Below are 18,023 nucleotides of genomic sequence, written 5' to 3'. Positions count from 1 at the left end.
AGAGTAGTGAATACATCAGTATCTAACTTGTCCAAGTTCGTTTTTCAGACTTGAATGTTTTAAAGATTACATTACAAAATACAATGAGTGTTGATAAACTGTCTTTGCTGTTGGTGACATTGAAATGGTCATTACTAGAGTTGAGCCGGACACTCGTTTCAGACAAATATCCAATACAGATAAAGCATTTTTGTCAAGTACGAGCATGATACGAGCAAAACTCGTCAATACTCGTGCTCATTCATCCATCCATCCATCCATCCATCCATTCATTCATTCATTCATTCATTCATTCATTCATTCATTCATTCATTTTCCTCACAGCTTCATCCGCTTATGCTGAAGGAAAGTCCTGACTGTCTTCACGCTCTGTCTTCACGCTGTTGCTGTCGTTGTAGCTCACGTTGCTATAATTATGTTTTCTAAATCTTGCCTCTATTTCGATCAATTTAAGGGTACTTGGTGAACTTGTTTCTTGTTTTGTTTAGTTGCACGTATGTGGTGCATTTGACCAGACAGAGCTGAAAACTGCTTGTGTCGCATTGCCTTCACTCCAGTTTTTTTTTTTTTTTACCTGCTTGCTCTTAGTTTGACACTTTGTCACTTCAGTTCAAATTAATATATTTTACACTGTATAGATATTTCAACTGTTCCATAATGTGCAGACACACACACACACACACACACACACACACACACACACATACACACACACAGACACACACATATGCTCTCTCTATTTCTCTTTCTCTCTCGCTCTAAAAATTGATGAATTAAAAAGGAAAAGAAAAACAATAGAAGTATGCTCATGCACCACTATCTGTATCTGTTGAACCATCTACATTATCTGTATCCATACTTGTACTCGGAATGGGCGAGATTTAAACAGGAAGTGGGTGTGGTTTGACCACAAAGGGGTGGGACTTAAATTGGTACATTATTTAGATAGATAGATAGATAGATACTTTATTAATCCCGGAGGAAATTGTATATATCCACTGCTCAGGCATTATATAACGAATAATACTGGATAAACACCAGGAGAAAAAGAAACACTGACATCACAGGACATACCGCAAGACATACACTACACTAACAAGTTGAGCTGGAGCTGGTTCTGTTGGCACCACTCCATGAAGTCAGCCACCAATGCCCTGTACCCCCCCCCCCCATCACCCTCCCAGATACATGCCACTATCGCAGTGTCATTGGAGTACTTCTGTATGTGGCAAGTATCTGAGTTGTGCTTGAAGTCTGATGTGCAGAGGGTGAAGAGAATGGGGGAGAGAATGGTCCCCTGTGGTGCCCCCGTGCTGCTGGTTACCATAGAAGACAAACAGTCCCCCATACGGACGTACTGGGGTCTGTCCGTTAGGTAGTCCGTAATCCAGCTATTTTAAGTCTGAAATTACTATGAATTGATCAGAATTTGCAATATTTATTGTTTATTTTAAAAATATTTATAAAAAGCCATCTGTGCGGAATGAAACACAGACGAATGCGTGCGTCTGTCCCGCTTGACAGGTCTTGTCACGTGAGAGGATATCCCTGTTACCCCTAAATTAACCGCCTACAGTGTTCTGGATTAAAGTCAAGGCAGAATATCCTGAGTTCGCCCAAAAAGTATCGAAAACACCTCTTCCATTTCCAACCTCATGTCTTTTTGAAGCGGGATTTTCTGCAGTGACCGTTAAGAAAACCAAACTGTGGAGTAGACCGGACGTCCGGAACACACTTCAGGTTTCATTGCCTCCTGCTACCCCTAGATCAGCGGTCACCAATCACTAATTCTTATTATTTTGATTCTTATTATTTGGTTGACTTGTTCACCCTTTTATTGGAAATGATCAGTATTTCTCCTACGTTGAATACTCTGATTGTAAGTCGTTGTATTTCAAAATAAACCTCATCAGTGCAGTCACTTGAAACACATTTTTAATATAATTATTTCTTACAAGTATTTAGTTTACAGAGATGTTGATTATCAATTTATGAAAAAAAGGTTGTTTATGGTCTGTTGATGTCTGCATTTTATATAAAACCACTGCGGATGATTTATAATTAGACTACAGCTGCCCTGGCGTCATTAACGATTATCGAGCAAATGAAGGCCGGTCTGTGAAAATATTGTCTTTGTTAAAACTGGCCTGCAGCGTAAAAAAAATTGGGGACTGCTGGTTATGAGGATTTTCCTTCAGCACGAGCACCAGTATTGACTAGTTTTACTCGTGTCATGCTCATAGTCGTTAAATGGAAGATAACATACATAGCAATGAGTCTGGTATGGTAGAGAGATAAAACATGGAGGTATCGTGCTGTAGTGTATTCTAAGAAAAGATGCGTCTTTGTTGTCTCATAACACTTCCCATTTCACAAAGTCTCTCTCTGATGGGCCTTTACTGTTTCCAAGGTAACCAGCAATGCAGGAAGAGATGATTGGTGGAGGCAAGTAACAAGACAAAATGTAGGGAAAGAAAGCAGTATAGTTTGAAGACTTTGACTTTTTGACTAAACAGGAGAACCGATAATGGTGAAGTTGGTCTGAATGTACTGAAGAGAACTGTGATCTACCTTTAAGTTTCCAGTGCTCTACATTCATTGGTAATTATTTTTTGTCACAGACCCCTGCACAAAATTGAAAATTTCTTATATTGATTGTAGCAATGTGACTGACTTTGGATTATATGTAGATAGGTTTGGAGACAAAACAGCATGTCCTATATCTAATTCATAGATAGATGAAGGACAAACTTTGGCACTTTGAGGCCCTGTTATGGTACACATGTTCATACATTAGAACACACAGACCATACATAAACCTCTCAAAGGTGAATGGCTGTGCTCAAAAGGCATATAGTGGAGGCTTTAAACTTGACAAAAAGAGGGAAGAGATTCATATAGGTGTTTACTCGTCCATCCTTTCCTGGACAGCTGAGCACCTTTACTCGAGAAGGTAATGCATTGTTCCAGGAGAAGTTACAAACATGTACCATTCAGACACAGTTTGAGGAGTCTCAGTTCTGGCATAAACATGAACAAAAAGCTTGATTTGGAACATTCTACATAGTGATAAAGACTGGTAAATCTACATTTTATGTATAATTTATGATGGAAAAGATTAGATTTTGCTCTGTTGTCTGTTGCCTAGTTACTTTTGTATTTCTGAGTAATGATGAGTTAAAGTTTATTTTTTGCACCCATTAAACATCATGATCTTTGAAATTCCATACATTTTAATCAATTTAATATTGGTATGTAGAGCATATGGCAGGATTTGCCATGAGTGCATTGGAGGGCATGCTGCAAAGAGCATCACTGGCCTTCAGCTGACTCACTAATATACTGACAGCTCTTTTTGCCTTAGGATGAATGTGGATTTGTCCAACTTTGTGCTTATGGGTTTTTATGTTTCAGTTTATGGGTTTGTCCCTTTCTTTTTGTTATTTTTGTTGGAATAATGACACTGGAAGGATAAGCATGAAAAACCTGGCAGGTATATAGAATCTTCAAGGCAGCCAGACTCAAGGCTGTAAAGAAAATAAATGATCTCCTTCCCCAGCTCTGCTGGCCCTGTCTCTCATCTGTCTTTAGGCTTTCCTTGAAGTCTCTTGTGATACCAGATTCCTTTTAATTTAGTCTTATATAGTGGATGGCTAATTGGATGGGGCATCATTCCTTATTTGCAGATATTGGTTCCTACCATCAATTTTGTACAAGCTTTCTTTCACACCTCAGCATGTCCTACACAGCAACTGGTGTGTGAGATTGTGTGTAAAGTTTCTCCGAACTCCTAAGGAAATTCATCATTTTGTCTTGTTAGACTACATATGTTTTATTTGTACCTACATTACAATATCAGTCAGGTAATATTTTGCCAAAATAGCATTCAGGCTCATTATATAACAGTAACTATGTCATACACACTAGCTTTCACGTATAGATGCAAAAGATATGATATGAACTTTCCCCCTGGTGATCTAAACCTAAAGTAGTTGGCTTTTCTTGTCCTGAAATGCTGAGTTTAAACAAATCATAACAATGAACTATTTTTTGTTAGAGGATATGATGCAGTGATTATAAAATGGATCATAACAATTTTAGGATTCGAGCTGTGCTTTTTATAGTTTCACAAACCATTCCATACATCTATTTATCCCCCTAAGTGTAAAAGAAGCTCTTTGCTGAGTTGATAGATAGACCAATAGACCCATAAAAGTGAACTCTTAGGTAAAGGGGAAGGTACAACTTCCCCCTTGGCACACACACAAAAATTCCACAAATGGAGCATGGACACACAGAGAGCGAATGCTGTTGATGAAAAGCCACATTTCACACCTTGCCAAGATGGGACACTCCATATAGCAAATATTATGAATTAATAAAACTAAAGTGATCATAATAAACTGTATTTAGACATGGAGCATTTCATTAACAATGAGTACTGACAGGGTACTGACAGAACTACATTTGTACCACACAGCACCAATTAATTTAATATCGATCAGTTCCAAGTTTTACTGCACTTTTCAAAAACTCAACACAGATAGGAATATCTTTTACAGAAAAGGTGAAAACAGTCTGAACAACATGGACACAAGAAGAAATGCCTCATCAAATACAAATCTTTATAAATGCTGAAGTTTGCATATTGTTTGTATCTTATTTTTAGTAAGTAAACATGTACACACACACGCACGCACGCACGCACGCACACACACACACACACACTGTCCATTGCTATTTCTCAGATATAAAGCAGAGATAGTCTCTGCTCCTCTTAGACCTATTAAGCAGAAATGATGGGAGTTTCCAGCTTTTGTCCGGCCCATGTGTGGGGAACATGAAACATTGATTGAATTGCTGCTGGATAAAGCAGAAACTGCTTATTGAGCTAAGGCACCTATCCTATTTGGATCGATCTTGCAATGTCACCTCCAAATGGCTTGCAGGAAGATTGCAAAGAAGAGGGAATAGGTGCAGAAAAAGTGGGATAAAGATGCATATTAATGATTTTGTATTGCCAATCTGATGTGAACTGGTTTGTATTTCTTAGCTGCACACAAAAAGGAATCCCTACAGAGTGATCTTCTCTTCTCGCATCCTTCTTTTGCTGTCTGCAAACTAATTTGGAACTAGGTGCTGCAGAATGCAGCTCCTTCCTATTGATAATGGTGTTTCCTCCAGCATCCCTGCAACCATTTATTCATTACCATCTGTCCATGCAGATCCTTGTTTTCCTAAGCCCATCATGTACTTCAAGACAAGAGTCACTCTTTTTCTTGATCCAACACCCCCCCCTCCCTTACTTATTTTGTCAATTCAAACAAAGATGCAACATGGAAAACAAATTAAATAGAAAAAAAGCCCACATTATGGAATGTTTCACAAAACAAGTCAATTAAAAGAGCATATTTTCTGACTGCTATATTCATTTTATACCGTGGCACCACTGTACATTTCAAGGAGATTTTATTTATCAATACTTTTCCTGTTGTGTCACACTGTCTGTCATGCATCTCCAGCAGCTGTTTTTACATGGCAAAAAAACTGGTGTTCATTCGGCTGCATTGATGCAGGTCAGACTCCCCAGCTGTCATATTCCCGTGTTTTTTCAGTCTATTCCACATTCTTCTTTATCTGTAAACATTCCTCTTCCCTTAACCTCAGCATTTAGGGACTTTATTCAATGTCCTCCTAAATTAAGAGACAATGGATTAATTTGTGCTTTCTATGTCACATTCAACACATAGACAATGGAAACAGTCTTTTAAACCAATCCTCTAACTCTAGCCAAATTCATTACAACTTTATTTTGCAAAAAAAAGTTGTTTAAGAGGGCGGCACAGTGGTGCAATAAGTAGTGCTGTTGCCGCACAAGGCGATTCCCGAATCAAGTCTGGCTCTAGTGGACTTTGCATGTTCTCACTATGTCTGCGTGTTGTCGAGAAATGAATGAATGAAGGTTGTTTAAGAATAATTTTGTGACAAATGGCAATGAAAGTATGCAAGGGTATATATCAATGCCCTTTACTGGGTAAGAGAGGAAGACAAATGGAAGAACAAGCTGGAAACCTCCCAGGAAGAGAGAGCATCAGTCTTATTAGGGTCAAAAGTCACTCCGTAGGAGGCACACTTCATAACCATCTTTATCTGTGCTGTCCGTTCTCCTAGTGTCCAGAAACAAGAGGGCATGTGAAGAAAGAGGGAGGCAATGCATGAATGTAAGCAAATGATGTAAGGGATAGAGGTGTGATGGATGGCAGGGACTCCTTGCTCTAAGTGTGTGTGTGCTTGTGTACACTTGAGTGAGTTTGCATGATTCTAATGTTAGCCAGTGGAGGAGGATGAATTGATGGACGAGGACCATCCTTTGCAGTTTCAGCAGTGGAAGTACTTAAAGCATCCAGGCCCCAGGGACCGACCATGTCAAAGTCCCCCCCTCCATCCCTGTGACTTATGGGCTTGTCATGATGAACAGCCAAGGGTTGCTGTTGTAGATTTGAGCACTGGGGGTGGGGGTTGGAATATGCATTACCTGTCCATGGGATGACAGAAGCCCCTTAAAGTACTTTTTTTTTTTTTAATGAAGGCTGTAATCAAGATCAACTTTGGATGTATTACAATGACTATGTGAAGGAATTAATAACGAGTAACGTCAGTTCACCCAACCAATGTTTAAAATTATTTTGTCATGGTTTCTCTGAAGGTTGTTTTTCTGTGTGTGTGTGTGTGTGTGTGTTTTATTTGTCTTTGATGTTTTACATGCCTCTTTTTTCATACTCACCTTGTTTAGGGTTTAGCCTCAGGGAAAGCAGGTTGACATTGTGGTAAATGATTTGAGAAAGCAGTGTGCATGTTATTTAAACACCACTGCTTTGGTTTCCCAACTTGAGCTTTATAAAAGATACTGAGCAGGTTCACCGGGACTATTATACATAAATACACACATTACCGATGCATGAATTAAAATTTGGTCTGGTACAAAATTCTACCACTATGAAATCAGCTCTGATGGGGAATAGTTATTTTGTTTGAACAAAGGACTAGAAAAAATTGCCCACTCTTGCTCTTATGGTTGCTGCCTTTGAATCTTATATCAAATGACACCATTTTAAATAAGAGTTTTTAAATGTGATATCTATTAGTGTTACATAAAAACATGGTAGTGCTATATGGTTTTTCATGCAGGGTTTTTTGTTTTCTTTTTTAAGTATTTGCCACTTCAATTCTCCAGGCAGAGGGCTGTTAAGGGGACTGCACCAGTAATTGCACTTTAAGATTTAATTTACTGTCCAAACTAACAACCTGAAATGGAGGATGTGATGAGGAAATCACTTACACGCACGCACGCACACACGCACGCACGCACACACACACACACACACACACACACTCAGAGCATATGCGAGCTTATGCTAACACATCTACACTCTGAAAGTACCATGCCCTCAATCATGTCTAATCCAATGAAATCAGTCATCCTGTTCATCTTTCCCTTGCTTTTTCTCTCTCCCTTGCTGTGTTTCCTTTTCTGTCTTCCTTTCTCCCCCTTTCTCTCTCTCCCTCTCCCCCTTCTCTCTCTCTCTCTCTCTCTCTCTCTCTCTCTCTCTCTCTCTCTCTCTCTCTCACACACACACACACACACCCACACACACACACACACACACAGACACACACATTTATACATCTCACTTATAGTATCCATAATCTTTCTAATCTTCTTCACCCCCAAAAAACAGGCTTTTCTCACAGTGGACATTTTAAACCATTGTGCCAGAGTACCCAGTTACTATAATGATGTCTCCATTACATCTGAGGTGTGCCAGTAATCCATGGCAGTAAGCCAATTTGTATGATATCAAGAAGTTGGTGCTGACCTGGTGAAAGGAAATGCACCCAATGTTAGTTTTCTAATTGCATCTGTTCATAACCGGTCAAAATGTGCACTGTGAGAATCTACAGCATCCATCAAGTCACACATGGTCACAACAATGTGGTTGACCAGTTAATTAAATTCCACAAATGCCCCTGTGGGCATGCGGAAACACTGAATCTTCCATCCCTAGAGTTAATAAGACACTGAGAGTCCTTATGCTACTACTAGTAATTGTTCGGAACTTATGATACAGCGATGTCTATTCAGAATAAAAGCAATGACTCAGATGAGTCTACACGAGACAAGTCAGTCATCATAGTTTACTGTAGAATAATGTTAAAGGGAGATTACTCAAATTATATCCATGTGCTTTTAAACGTCCTATGTTACACAGCTGGCAGATGTTCAACTACAAATTTCTTGCCCCAAACTGATCCCAGTTTGGGGCAAGAAACTGGGGTCCTCTGTATCTTCGATTGAAAATTGAGGAGATGAACTTCTGGTCCAATCTGGTTTGTTGCTAGACCAGATTGATAGGTCCAATCTGGTCCAAAGATTGGTCCTATCACACACAGGCTTGGGATGTGTCAGTCACTCCCGTTGTTACGTCACGACAGTCGCTGATCTGAAACAAATCGTTTTCATGGAGTTTCACACAATTTTCAGTTTTCCTGGTGATACAGGAAGCATTTGTTTTGCAGATTCTAGGGAGAACCATTATGCATATATATATAGATATTAAAAATGTGTTTTTCATATAGGACCCATTTAAAAAAAAGTCAGCACTGAGTAATATATGGAAGATTTTTTGATTGGAGAGCAGGTTTTCAGGTTCAGTTTATGATTGGAAAAACTTGGTGTGAATGCACTGATTGGGTTGCAGCCAGAAATGCAGCATGCAAATGCAACCTCCTGTCCTAAGTGAGGCATTTCTGTTTTCTCCTCTTGAAAGCCTCTTTGGAGCAGAAGAGGAATATCACAGGTGGTGGAAAGGACATTGTATTGGCCAGCTTACCAATGCCAAATTCCTCCATATTCTTGTGTATTTGTAGTGTGGAAATCCATGTAAAAAATAACAACATTGTGACTCAATCCAATCAAAAATTAATTAAAGGAAATAAATGAAGGCAGTGTTTTGTTTTGTTTTAATTCTTACAATTAATTCAAATTCATTGCAAATTTTAATATCATTAGCATTTTGGTAAAAACACAGTGTCACGGTTCGGCGTGGCAGTGCTGGTGTGTGGCAGGGGGAGGCCAAGCTTGTGGGTGGAGCCACGGCTCCACACCTGTTGGTCCTCTCCACGCCTGAGACTCATCCACACAGGCTTTCTGATTATCACACCTGAACTTGCCTTGGTGCTAATGACTGTAAGGGTTTTTAAGCCTGGCTCCATGAGAGCTCAGTGCTGGTTTGTTTGCTCATGTTTGGTTCTGGGAAGTCTTTCCTGATTTTGAGTTTCTTGTCTGTAGAATTTTTAAGTTTGTTAATAAATCATGGATGGAAGATTTGCTTTTGGTGTCCTGCACTTGGGTCCATATTCTGCCTCACGTGACACACAGTTCAAATTGCTTATAGCGCCTTAAATTTCAACCAAACACAGCATTTGTGGACACACACACACACACACACACACACACACACACACACACACCTACTCACGCACACACACACACACACACACACACAAAGTTGTTGACCCTTCCTTGTAAGACCTTGCTATTGGGAAGTTTTATCTGTCTGGACTGGAGAGGAGCTAAGACCAACACAAATAAAATAGATTTTACTAAATAAAGAGCACATTGGAAGCAGTGGGTAGCACCTCACAGTACGGGTTTGGTTTCTTTTTTTATGATTATTCTTTTTAGGAAGATTTTCTGTTCTCTCTGCACGGGTTCCCTCCGTGTTCTCCCAAAGACATGCAAGTTAGTCAAATTGATCATTCTACATTATCTGTATGTTTGGCCCCTCAATGCACTGGCAACATGTCAAGGGTTTATCATGCCCATAGCAAGCTGAGACTGACCCGCAAAGTGGTAAAGTGAGTATTGACAAAATGATTACGGTCCTCTCATGTCCAAGAAAATGGATGTATGGATATGGACATAATGTATGCAGTCATTTAGAAGCATCTTAATGTGGGATGTACTTTTTTTTTAACTTGTTCTTCACCATATTCACTTTGAAATAAAGAAAATATAGAATAATATAGTTTCCTAAGAGTTCACCCTGTTGTTAGTGTCATTCAAAGTGCGAATGAATGTTGTGGCCAGATTCCTCGCTGTGTAATTGTATACCTTGGACGGGGTCATTTATTATTTGGAATACAGGTAGATCAAATTGATCCAACTTCCACACATTGTTGAAATCATTATTTTATACTGTAGTGTCCTATCTTCAAAACTGTTCAAGTGTTAATGCCCACCATTATCCTTGAGAATCCTAGAGTATTATCCAAGAGTGACTGATGCAAGTGGAAGTCTGATGCATGTAAGGGAAAAAACAGGACATTTACACTTCTTAAAATAAACTCTATTTTAGTATGCATACTGTGCTGGGATTCATATCTAGATCATGCTTGTGGCACAGTAACACCTACTGTTAGTGAATGGACAGCAAAATATTGTGTTTTTAAAGTAAGTCATTGCTTATGACTTTTGCTTTGTCATAACGTCATTTCATGTCAGCTAACTCCTGTGTTTTTCTGGGTTCTCTAGCCACTGTCAGAACTAACATGATGCGGTGCCTCACACATTTCCACAAGTTGTTTTATTATTGGGTTTGTGCTCTCCTTTTTCTCCAGCTCTACCCAGCTACACTTGTGGAAATCCTGGAAAGCTACTCAATGGCCAACAGCAGGGGTCCACATTCAACATTGGAGACAAAATCCGCTACAGCTGTAGCTCAGGTTATGTGCTGGAGGGTCACACCACCTTGTCCTGTCTTGCCACTTCAGCTGGCACCGCTGCTTGGGATTTTCCCCTTCCCTACTGCAGAGGTATGTGGGAGGGTCAATTGTTCATGATCACACATCTGTTTTTTTCTTTGTATTTTTATGCCTTTTGGTTAGCTGGACCAAAGTGGTCATCTTGGGGTCAGAGATTTGGCGCCAAACACAAAAAGCCCAGCTACTCATTTTAATTTGACAGGTGGGGGACCAGCGATGTTGTTTGGTCTAGAGACAGTGTCACTGAGGAAAAGATAGGAGACAGAGGTGGAGGTAGCAGAGATGAAGATGTTGAGATTCTCTTTGGGAGTGACCAGGATGGATAGGATCAGAAATGAGTACATCAGAGGGACAGCACATGTTAGAGATTTTGGAAATAATGTCAGAGAGGCCAGACTGAGATGGTTTGGACATGTCCAGAGGAGAGATAGTGAATATATTGGTAGGAGGATGCTAAGTTTTGAACTGCCAAGCAGGAGGCCTAGAGGAAGACCAAAGAGGAGGTTTATGGATGTAGTGAAAGAGGACATGAAGGTAGTTGGTGTGAGAGAAGAGGACGCAGAAGAAAGGGTTAGATGTAGGCAACTGATTCGCTCTGGCGACCCCTGAAGGGAAAAGCCGAAAGGAAAAGAAGATGTAAAACTTGAAATTTTGCTGCAATATTTGCTGTCAAAATTCAGCTTTCAGGTGTGAGGGTATGAGTTGAACACAGAAAACAATCAATCAATCAATCAATCAATCAATCAATCCATCAACCAACCAAGATAGAGTTGTCAGGTGTTAGACCCAGCCCCTAAGGTGGGGATGTGGTGCCGGCTGCATTCACTAACACCAAGGCTGTTGTCTTCTTTGCTTGCTCCCCACCTGTCAAGGAGAAACACAAAGACAGCAGCAGCATCTTGCAAGCATGTGAAGCTTCAAAGAAATTAGGAAAAATTACAGAAGCTCCAAAAGTAACTGATGTAGCACCCTTTAATGGGTTACTCTGCTTTTTGCGGATGTTGTACTGTTGGCCTCATCAAACCTGGACCGTCAGCATGTGCTGGGCCATTTTGCAGCTGAGTACGACGTGAATGGGATGAGGGCCAGAACCCTGAAATCCAAGGTCATGGTTCTCAACTGGGAAAAAGTGGTCTGCCCTCTCCGAGTCGGTGGGGAGCCTTTGCCCCAAGTCGAAGAGTTCAAGAGTCTTGTAGTCCTGTTCAGGATTAACTGAAGAACGTAACATGAGATTGGCCGATGGATCGGCACAACGCCTGCAGTAATGTAGTTTTTGCACAGGTCTGTCCTGGTGAAGAAAGATCAAGCTCTGGATTTACCGGTCAATTTATTTTCCTACTCTCAGCTATGGTCATGAGCTTTGGGTCATGTCCGAAAGGACAATATCCCAGATACAAGTGGTCAAAATGAGTTCCCTCCGTGGAGTGGCTGCACACACTGTTAGAAATAGGTTGAGGAGCTCAGTCACAAGGGAGGAACTCGTAGTAGAGCCGCTACTCCTCCCTCTTGAGTGGAACCAGATGAGATGGCTTGGGCATTTGTTTCTGATGTCTCCTGGGGAGGTTTTCTTGGATATTTCCTACTATTAGGAAGCCTCGAGGAAGACATACACCATGCTAGAGAGACAATGTCTCTCAGCTGGCCTAAGAATACCCCGGAATCCACAGGTGTCTGTGGAGAGGGAAGTACGGGCATCCCTGCTCAGACTGTTGCTTCCATGACCTGGCTCTGGATAAGCAGTTGAAGATAGCTCATTTATACTACAATGGCTTAGGATAGAATAAAATGTATTTAACGGTCCACTTTTGAGCCTGCATTCTATTGTTGGATATAAAGAGAATCATTCCTAATTATAAACAATAAAGTTCTAGGGCTTTTCTTAATAATTTCTTGCTACAAATACAAGTATGCTGCATGCCACTGACACCAACTCAGGGGCAGAAAGGCAGGGGCACTGGAGAACTAAATGATAACCTCTTACAATTCCGTTGCCATCCATGTATATGTCAAGAATACAATCTTTTCCAAACAAAGTTGATTTCCTGATGAGCTGAATCAATTTCCAACAGGAGTTGAGGAAATGTGCCATGTTTTGTCTAATGGATAAAACAATGGGCAGTTGGATTCAGACAGTTAACCATGGAGCTTGGTCACTGCCGAAACTGGATTTGGAGCTGCACCTTTTTTCCTTAACAGAAAGTGATGTACAGACACTGCTGTCTGTATGGAATCATCACATCTTATGTCCATAACAGACAGCATTAACATTTTCTGTACAAACCTGTAATTGTTATTTTTCAACAAATCTGATTGGACCCTTTTTATCTGCTTAATCTTGTCTGTTATTTGTATTTCACTGTGTCACTTTTGCATAATCAGTTTAAAACTGATTATATACTGTATTTTGTAAAATAAAGTATGGATTGACACTTTTAAAGTTGACCTCACTGTTCAATTTGTCAGCTGTTACTTTTGATTTGTTTTATTATTAGTTATGTGTCAAACATCCTAAAGCTGATAAAAGTGCTTGAATCTGATCATTGACAGGAAAAGTGAGGGGCAACTAGCTCTGACTTTTCCTATTAGCTGTTTCCTGTAGGTCACCATGTGTACCTACAGGAAACATTTACAATTTTCCCAATTATATATGTTCACTCACCATGACAGGCTATTATTCCACTTCAGAAGGAAGGTTTACAATAACATTATTCATAACTAAAGTCCACAACAAGTTACTTAGCCATTCCAAATCATCACAGAAAAGTCAACATGATAAATCAATTTTTTCTAAAGTAAACGCAGACAGTTTTACGTTATCCTTTCAATTTATTAAGTCTTCATTATATTCACAGTATATAATGATATCATGTACAGACAGGGATGTATTCATCAACTTGTCTGATGCACTGAAGCATACATCCTCAAGGCAGTGATTCTAGTTGTCCAGAAAATAAATGCATCACTCACAGCTCATTTAGTGGCTTAAAATAAAAAAAAAGTCATTACCCCTTGGACTGACATGCAGCTTAAATATATAGCTCAGGAAGTAAAACTTATTCTGAAGAAATGACTAATGTGATTTAAAAAGAGACATACAATGAAATAAAATGTTCGGAAAATATTGGGAGGATATCCTTCCATCCAGCATTGATGATAATAAATATTGCAAATTTTTTTTTTTAATTTATTGCACAGACTTCTACATAACTTTGAAATGATTTTTGTTATAGTGACAACTTGACTACCATGATAGGACCTAGAAGGGTTGAGGGTTGAGGTACTCATTTCAGATGTGTATTCAGTACGGATAACACATTTTTGACGAGTACAAGCACGGTACGAGTAAAACTTGACAATACTCATGCTCGTAAAATCCTTATAACTGTCTTTACACTCTGTGATTGGCCAGTCACACACAGAGCCCGCCCCTCCCTGCAGAGACTGCAGCCAGAGCAGAGTTCAATTTAAGATTACTTGGTGAACTTGTGTCTTGCTTTGTTTTGTTGCACGTATGCGGTGCATTTGACCAGACATAGCTGAAAACTGCTCATGTTGCATGGGTCAATGCCTCCACTCGTTGATTTTTTGTTTTGTTTTGTTTTATTTTACCTGCTTACTCTTAGTTTGTCACTTTATCACTTCAGTTCATATTAATAATTTGTAACCTGTATAGATACTTTAACTGTTTCGTAGCGCACACACGCACTTGCTCTCTCTCTCTCTCTCTCTCTCTCTCTCTCTCTCTCTCTCTCTCTCTCTCTCTCTCTCTCTCTCTCTCTCTCTCTCTCTCTCTCTCTCTCTCTCTCTCTCTCTCTCTCTCTCTCTCTCTCTCTCTCTCTCTCTCTCTCTCTCTCTCTCTCTCTCTCTCTCTCTCTCTCTCTCTCTCTCTCTCTCTCTCTCCCACAGTCACTAAGTCACACAGACACAAAAAACACCACACAAACTTTAACTCTCAGCCTCCCAACCACTAAAACTCCCATAGGCAGTGATTTTGACTGCTTGGACAATTAATGGTAATTTGGACATTAATCCAAATTATCATTAATTTGAATTAATGATAATCCACATTAATGATAATTTGGATTGTCATCTAGGAATAAATTGGTGGAATAGACATCAGGACACTAAATTAAAACTATGAAGATTTAATGTTTTATGTATTTAATTGACACAACATAACTTGATAATCATTATGATTGAGTTTTTTTATTTATTTATTTGAATCAAGATAACTGATCTGCAATTACACATTAAAACTTGAATTGTGAAGTAAAAACAAATATATCTCTGTGAAATTAAAACAATTGTATCCAGCTTCAAAATATATTGGTGTCATCATGAGACCACAACAATAAAAATGATAACTATTATGAACATTCAGTAATGCTGTGATGGCACTGCTGTTACAACGCCATTTTTTTTTTTTACTTATAGCTCACAAACACTGACATTTCCCCCAGTCAACACAGGTAACTTGTGTTGATGGGGGGGAAATATTACCACTGATAACTTCTTCACTTCTCTTGAACATTCCAAGGCACTAAAGGCCAAGAAAACCAGCCTGGTTGGTCAAGTAAATAAGAGTAGACAAGAGCTTATTTCATCTGTAGAGGAGCAAAGGGCCCTACACACTAAAGAGGTTCTGAGATGTGACAGTGCAACCCTAACAGTCTACCAATGCTAACCAAGGAAAATGGTCTCCATTCTAATCACAATCCACACAGCTGTCAACATCACAAGTGGCCATGAGGCTAAACTGGAGACTGTTACATACTACAACAGAGCAAAGGCTTGATCAAATGGGGAGGGAATATTCAGTGTAAGCTCCTACATGATGGTCGCCATTGGTGGTGTTTCGTAATATTATTAACCTGGCTGTCATAAATATTCGATCCTGTTCAAGAAATGCACCAATAAGATGATGTCACAGAGGAACCTCATAATGCGACTCACAGAGGAACTTTGCACAGGACACATGAAAGCAAAAGCCTGACAAATGATGGTGCAAGAGGCCCATTTGGAGAAACAATAGATAGAGAGGAGAAGGCAGTGCCAAGTGAAGAATGTGTAAGAAAAATAAAGCAAAGGATAATTGTGTCATAAGGTAGTGGGAGCTGCACAAGGAAGGTACAGGTTACCCGTGTTGACTGTGAGTTATTGGGAGCCATATGCAAACCATCTTGGTATTGAACCTTAGTGTCTTCAGCTGGCTGGCAGCCATCACGACATTTTGGAATGTTCATAATAGTTAATAATTTTCATTGTTAAGGTCTAATGATGACACCAACATATTTTGAAGCAGGATACAGTTATTTTTTTATTTCACAGTTACATTTGTTTTAATTTCAAAGTTAGAATTTGGAGGTGTAATTGAATAGAAGCTATGTTGGGTCAAATAAATGAATATACAGTAAACATACCATAAATATATAGATAAAGACAGTGGTGTACTCACTCATCCCTACTTTTGTGTGTGACATAACATTTTCTGTTAGTAAGTTTTCCATCAAACGAAATGCATGCATGGCACACACATATGCAAGTTTGGTCTGTTTATGTGGATTTGCTGTATCCATGTGACTTATAGTTTGTGTCCCTGTGCCTGCTGAGCATAGAACTGAGACGCTGTGCCATCTGCAACCAGGCCAGGAGTCAGAAAGCCTTGGAGTACATTGGAGTACACATGGTTGGGCTACATGTGTTGGCACCAGGAGCCCAGCCACTTAATCACGTGTAAACTCCAAGTACAAAAAGACTACATCCATTACGTTGTCTTGTTATGCATTTGTTTATAATCCATTTTTTTGCAAGTTTCTGCTTTAAATCTAAGAAATTCTCAACAATTTTGCAATCTTCTTCCCTCTGTTTTTTTTTAATTATCTGCTAAAACATTTCTGCAGACACAAAGAGTTTGTTAATTTTACCCTTGATGACAAATCATTAGATTAAGACATCTTCCAGAAAAATAAATGAAAGTACTCAAGCATATGATTAGTATACCATAAGCTATTATTACACACAAATAAGGTTAAGAAACATACAATCTCCTCAGTTGACTATGATATATGAAATGCAACGTAAATATCTCGTTCTTCATCTTCAAGCATATAAATATTGCCTTTATGTGTAACAGCAGAGGTCATGCATGGGGATTAATATTTTGACATGGTCTCCGTTCTACCAACACTGTAAGATAATAGATGACAGTTTGATGGCACACATACTACTATATTTCACTGCTTACAAGTATAGAGTAGACATGCTTAGTTGGGTTGGCAGCAAGATTGCTAAATCTCCAGGTCTTTGCATGTAGCTGGATGGGAGCACAGGTCTTGGGCTAGAATTGACTGCTTTAAAAATTAGTTGTGGATATGGATAAAGGGGAAGATCTCATTGTTTTTCCTTCACTTCACAAGTGTTTTCTTTAATTTAAGACATAAATGTTGATGGAATAAATTTGGAAGTTTTAGGCAGTTTGATCTGTAACTTGGTGCAGATCAAATTAAAATTCAATGATCCAATTTGAAATTCATGACAATAAACGGGCAATACGTGTGATTTTAGACCTGGCTCTTTACTGTGTAAACAATGGCGACTTTCTCTGCTGTTTAATGACTCTACTTCTACCATTAGCTGTTGCATAATTTTGAAGTAAAAAAAAAGACTCAATAACTAAGATGTTCTAAACCCACAAACTTTTCACTGGTGTGTAAAGAAATTATACTTATAATGCATTTTTATAACCTACATGGAATGGCAATGTTCTCTAAATTTAGATTGCTGTGACACTTCCAGGAATAGAAGCACACCTTCCTCCTGCTGAAAACCATGATAAACTGTCAGCCTGGAAGGTGCTGTCCCACCATGGGAAGCATCTTGAAACTTACAATTGACTGGGGAAAAAAATTAGTACATTCTTGCTCCTCTACTTATTGAGGTGTTCAGTAGTTTTTAGGATTTTGCTCATTCTGTCTGCGGTTTAGCCATTTTCTATTTTCAAAAAGGAGATTGCAATGAAGAGAGTCAAGGTGAAGAAGAGTTTGGAGTCAGACTTCTCTTCAAGTGTGAAGAAACGGTCTTGGATGGAATATCAATGCACATCCTCATCTTATCTACTGTCTGACTTCTACTTCCTGTCACTCCCACTGCAACACTCACCTGTCACCCTTTTTGCATCTCTCTCTTTTCTCATTGTCCAC

The 18,023-nt window shown here is 39.3% G+C and overlaps 1 protein-coding gene across 1 annotated transcript in view; it reads left to right on the top strand.

Moving 5' to 3' along the window:
* The window catches only part of csmd2 (CUB and Sushi multiple domains 2), a 267,965-nt gene that overhangs the window by 73,036 nt on the left and 176,906 nt on the right, over window positions 1-18,023 (top strand). Inside the window, 1 exon segment of the mRNA XM_068332262.1 lies at window positions 10,681-10,875. Within this exon segment, the coding sequence (XP_068188363.1) occupies window positions 10,681-10,875 (195 nt within the window).

Source organism: Antennarius striatus, chromosome 14 (genome assembly GCF_040054535.1).
Source record: "Antennarius striatus isolate MH-2024 chromosome 14, ASM4005453v1, whole genome shotgun sequence".
Classification (NCBI taxonomy): domain Eukaryota; kingdom Metazoa; phylum Chordata; class Actinopteri; order Lophiiformes; family Antennariidae; genus Antennarius; species Antennarius striatus.
Note: the sequence above shows the minus strand (reverse complement) of the source record. Positions and strands in the feature narration are given on the sequence as shown.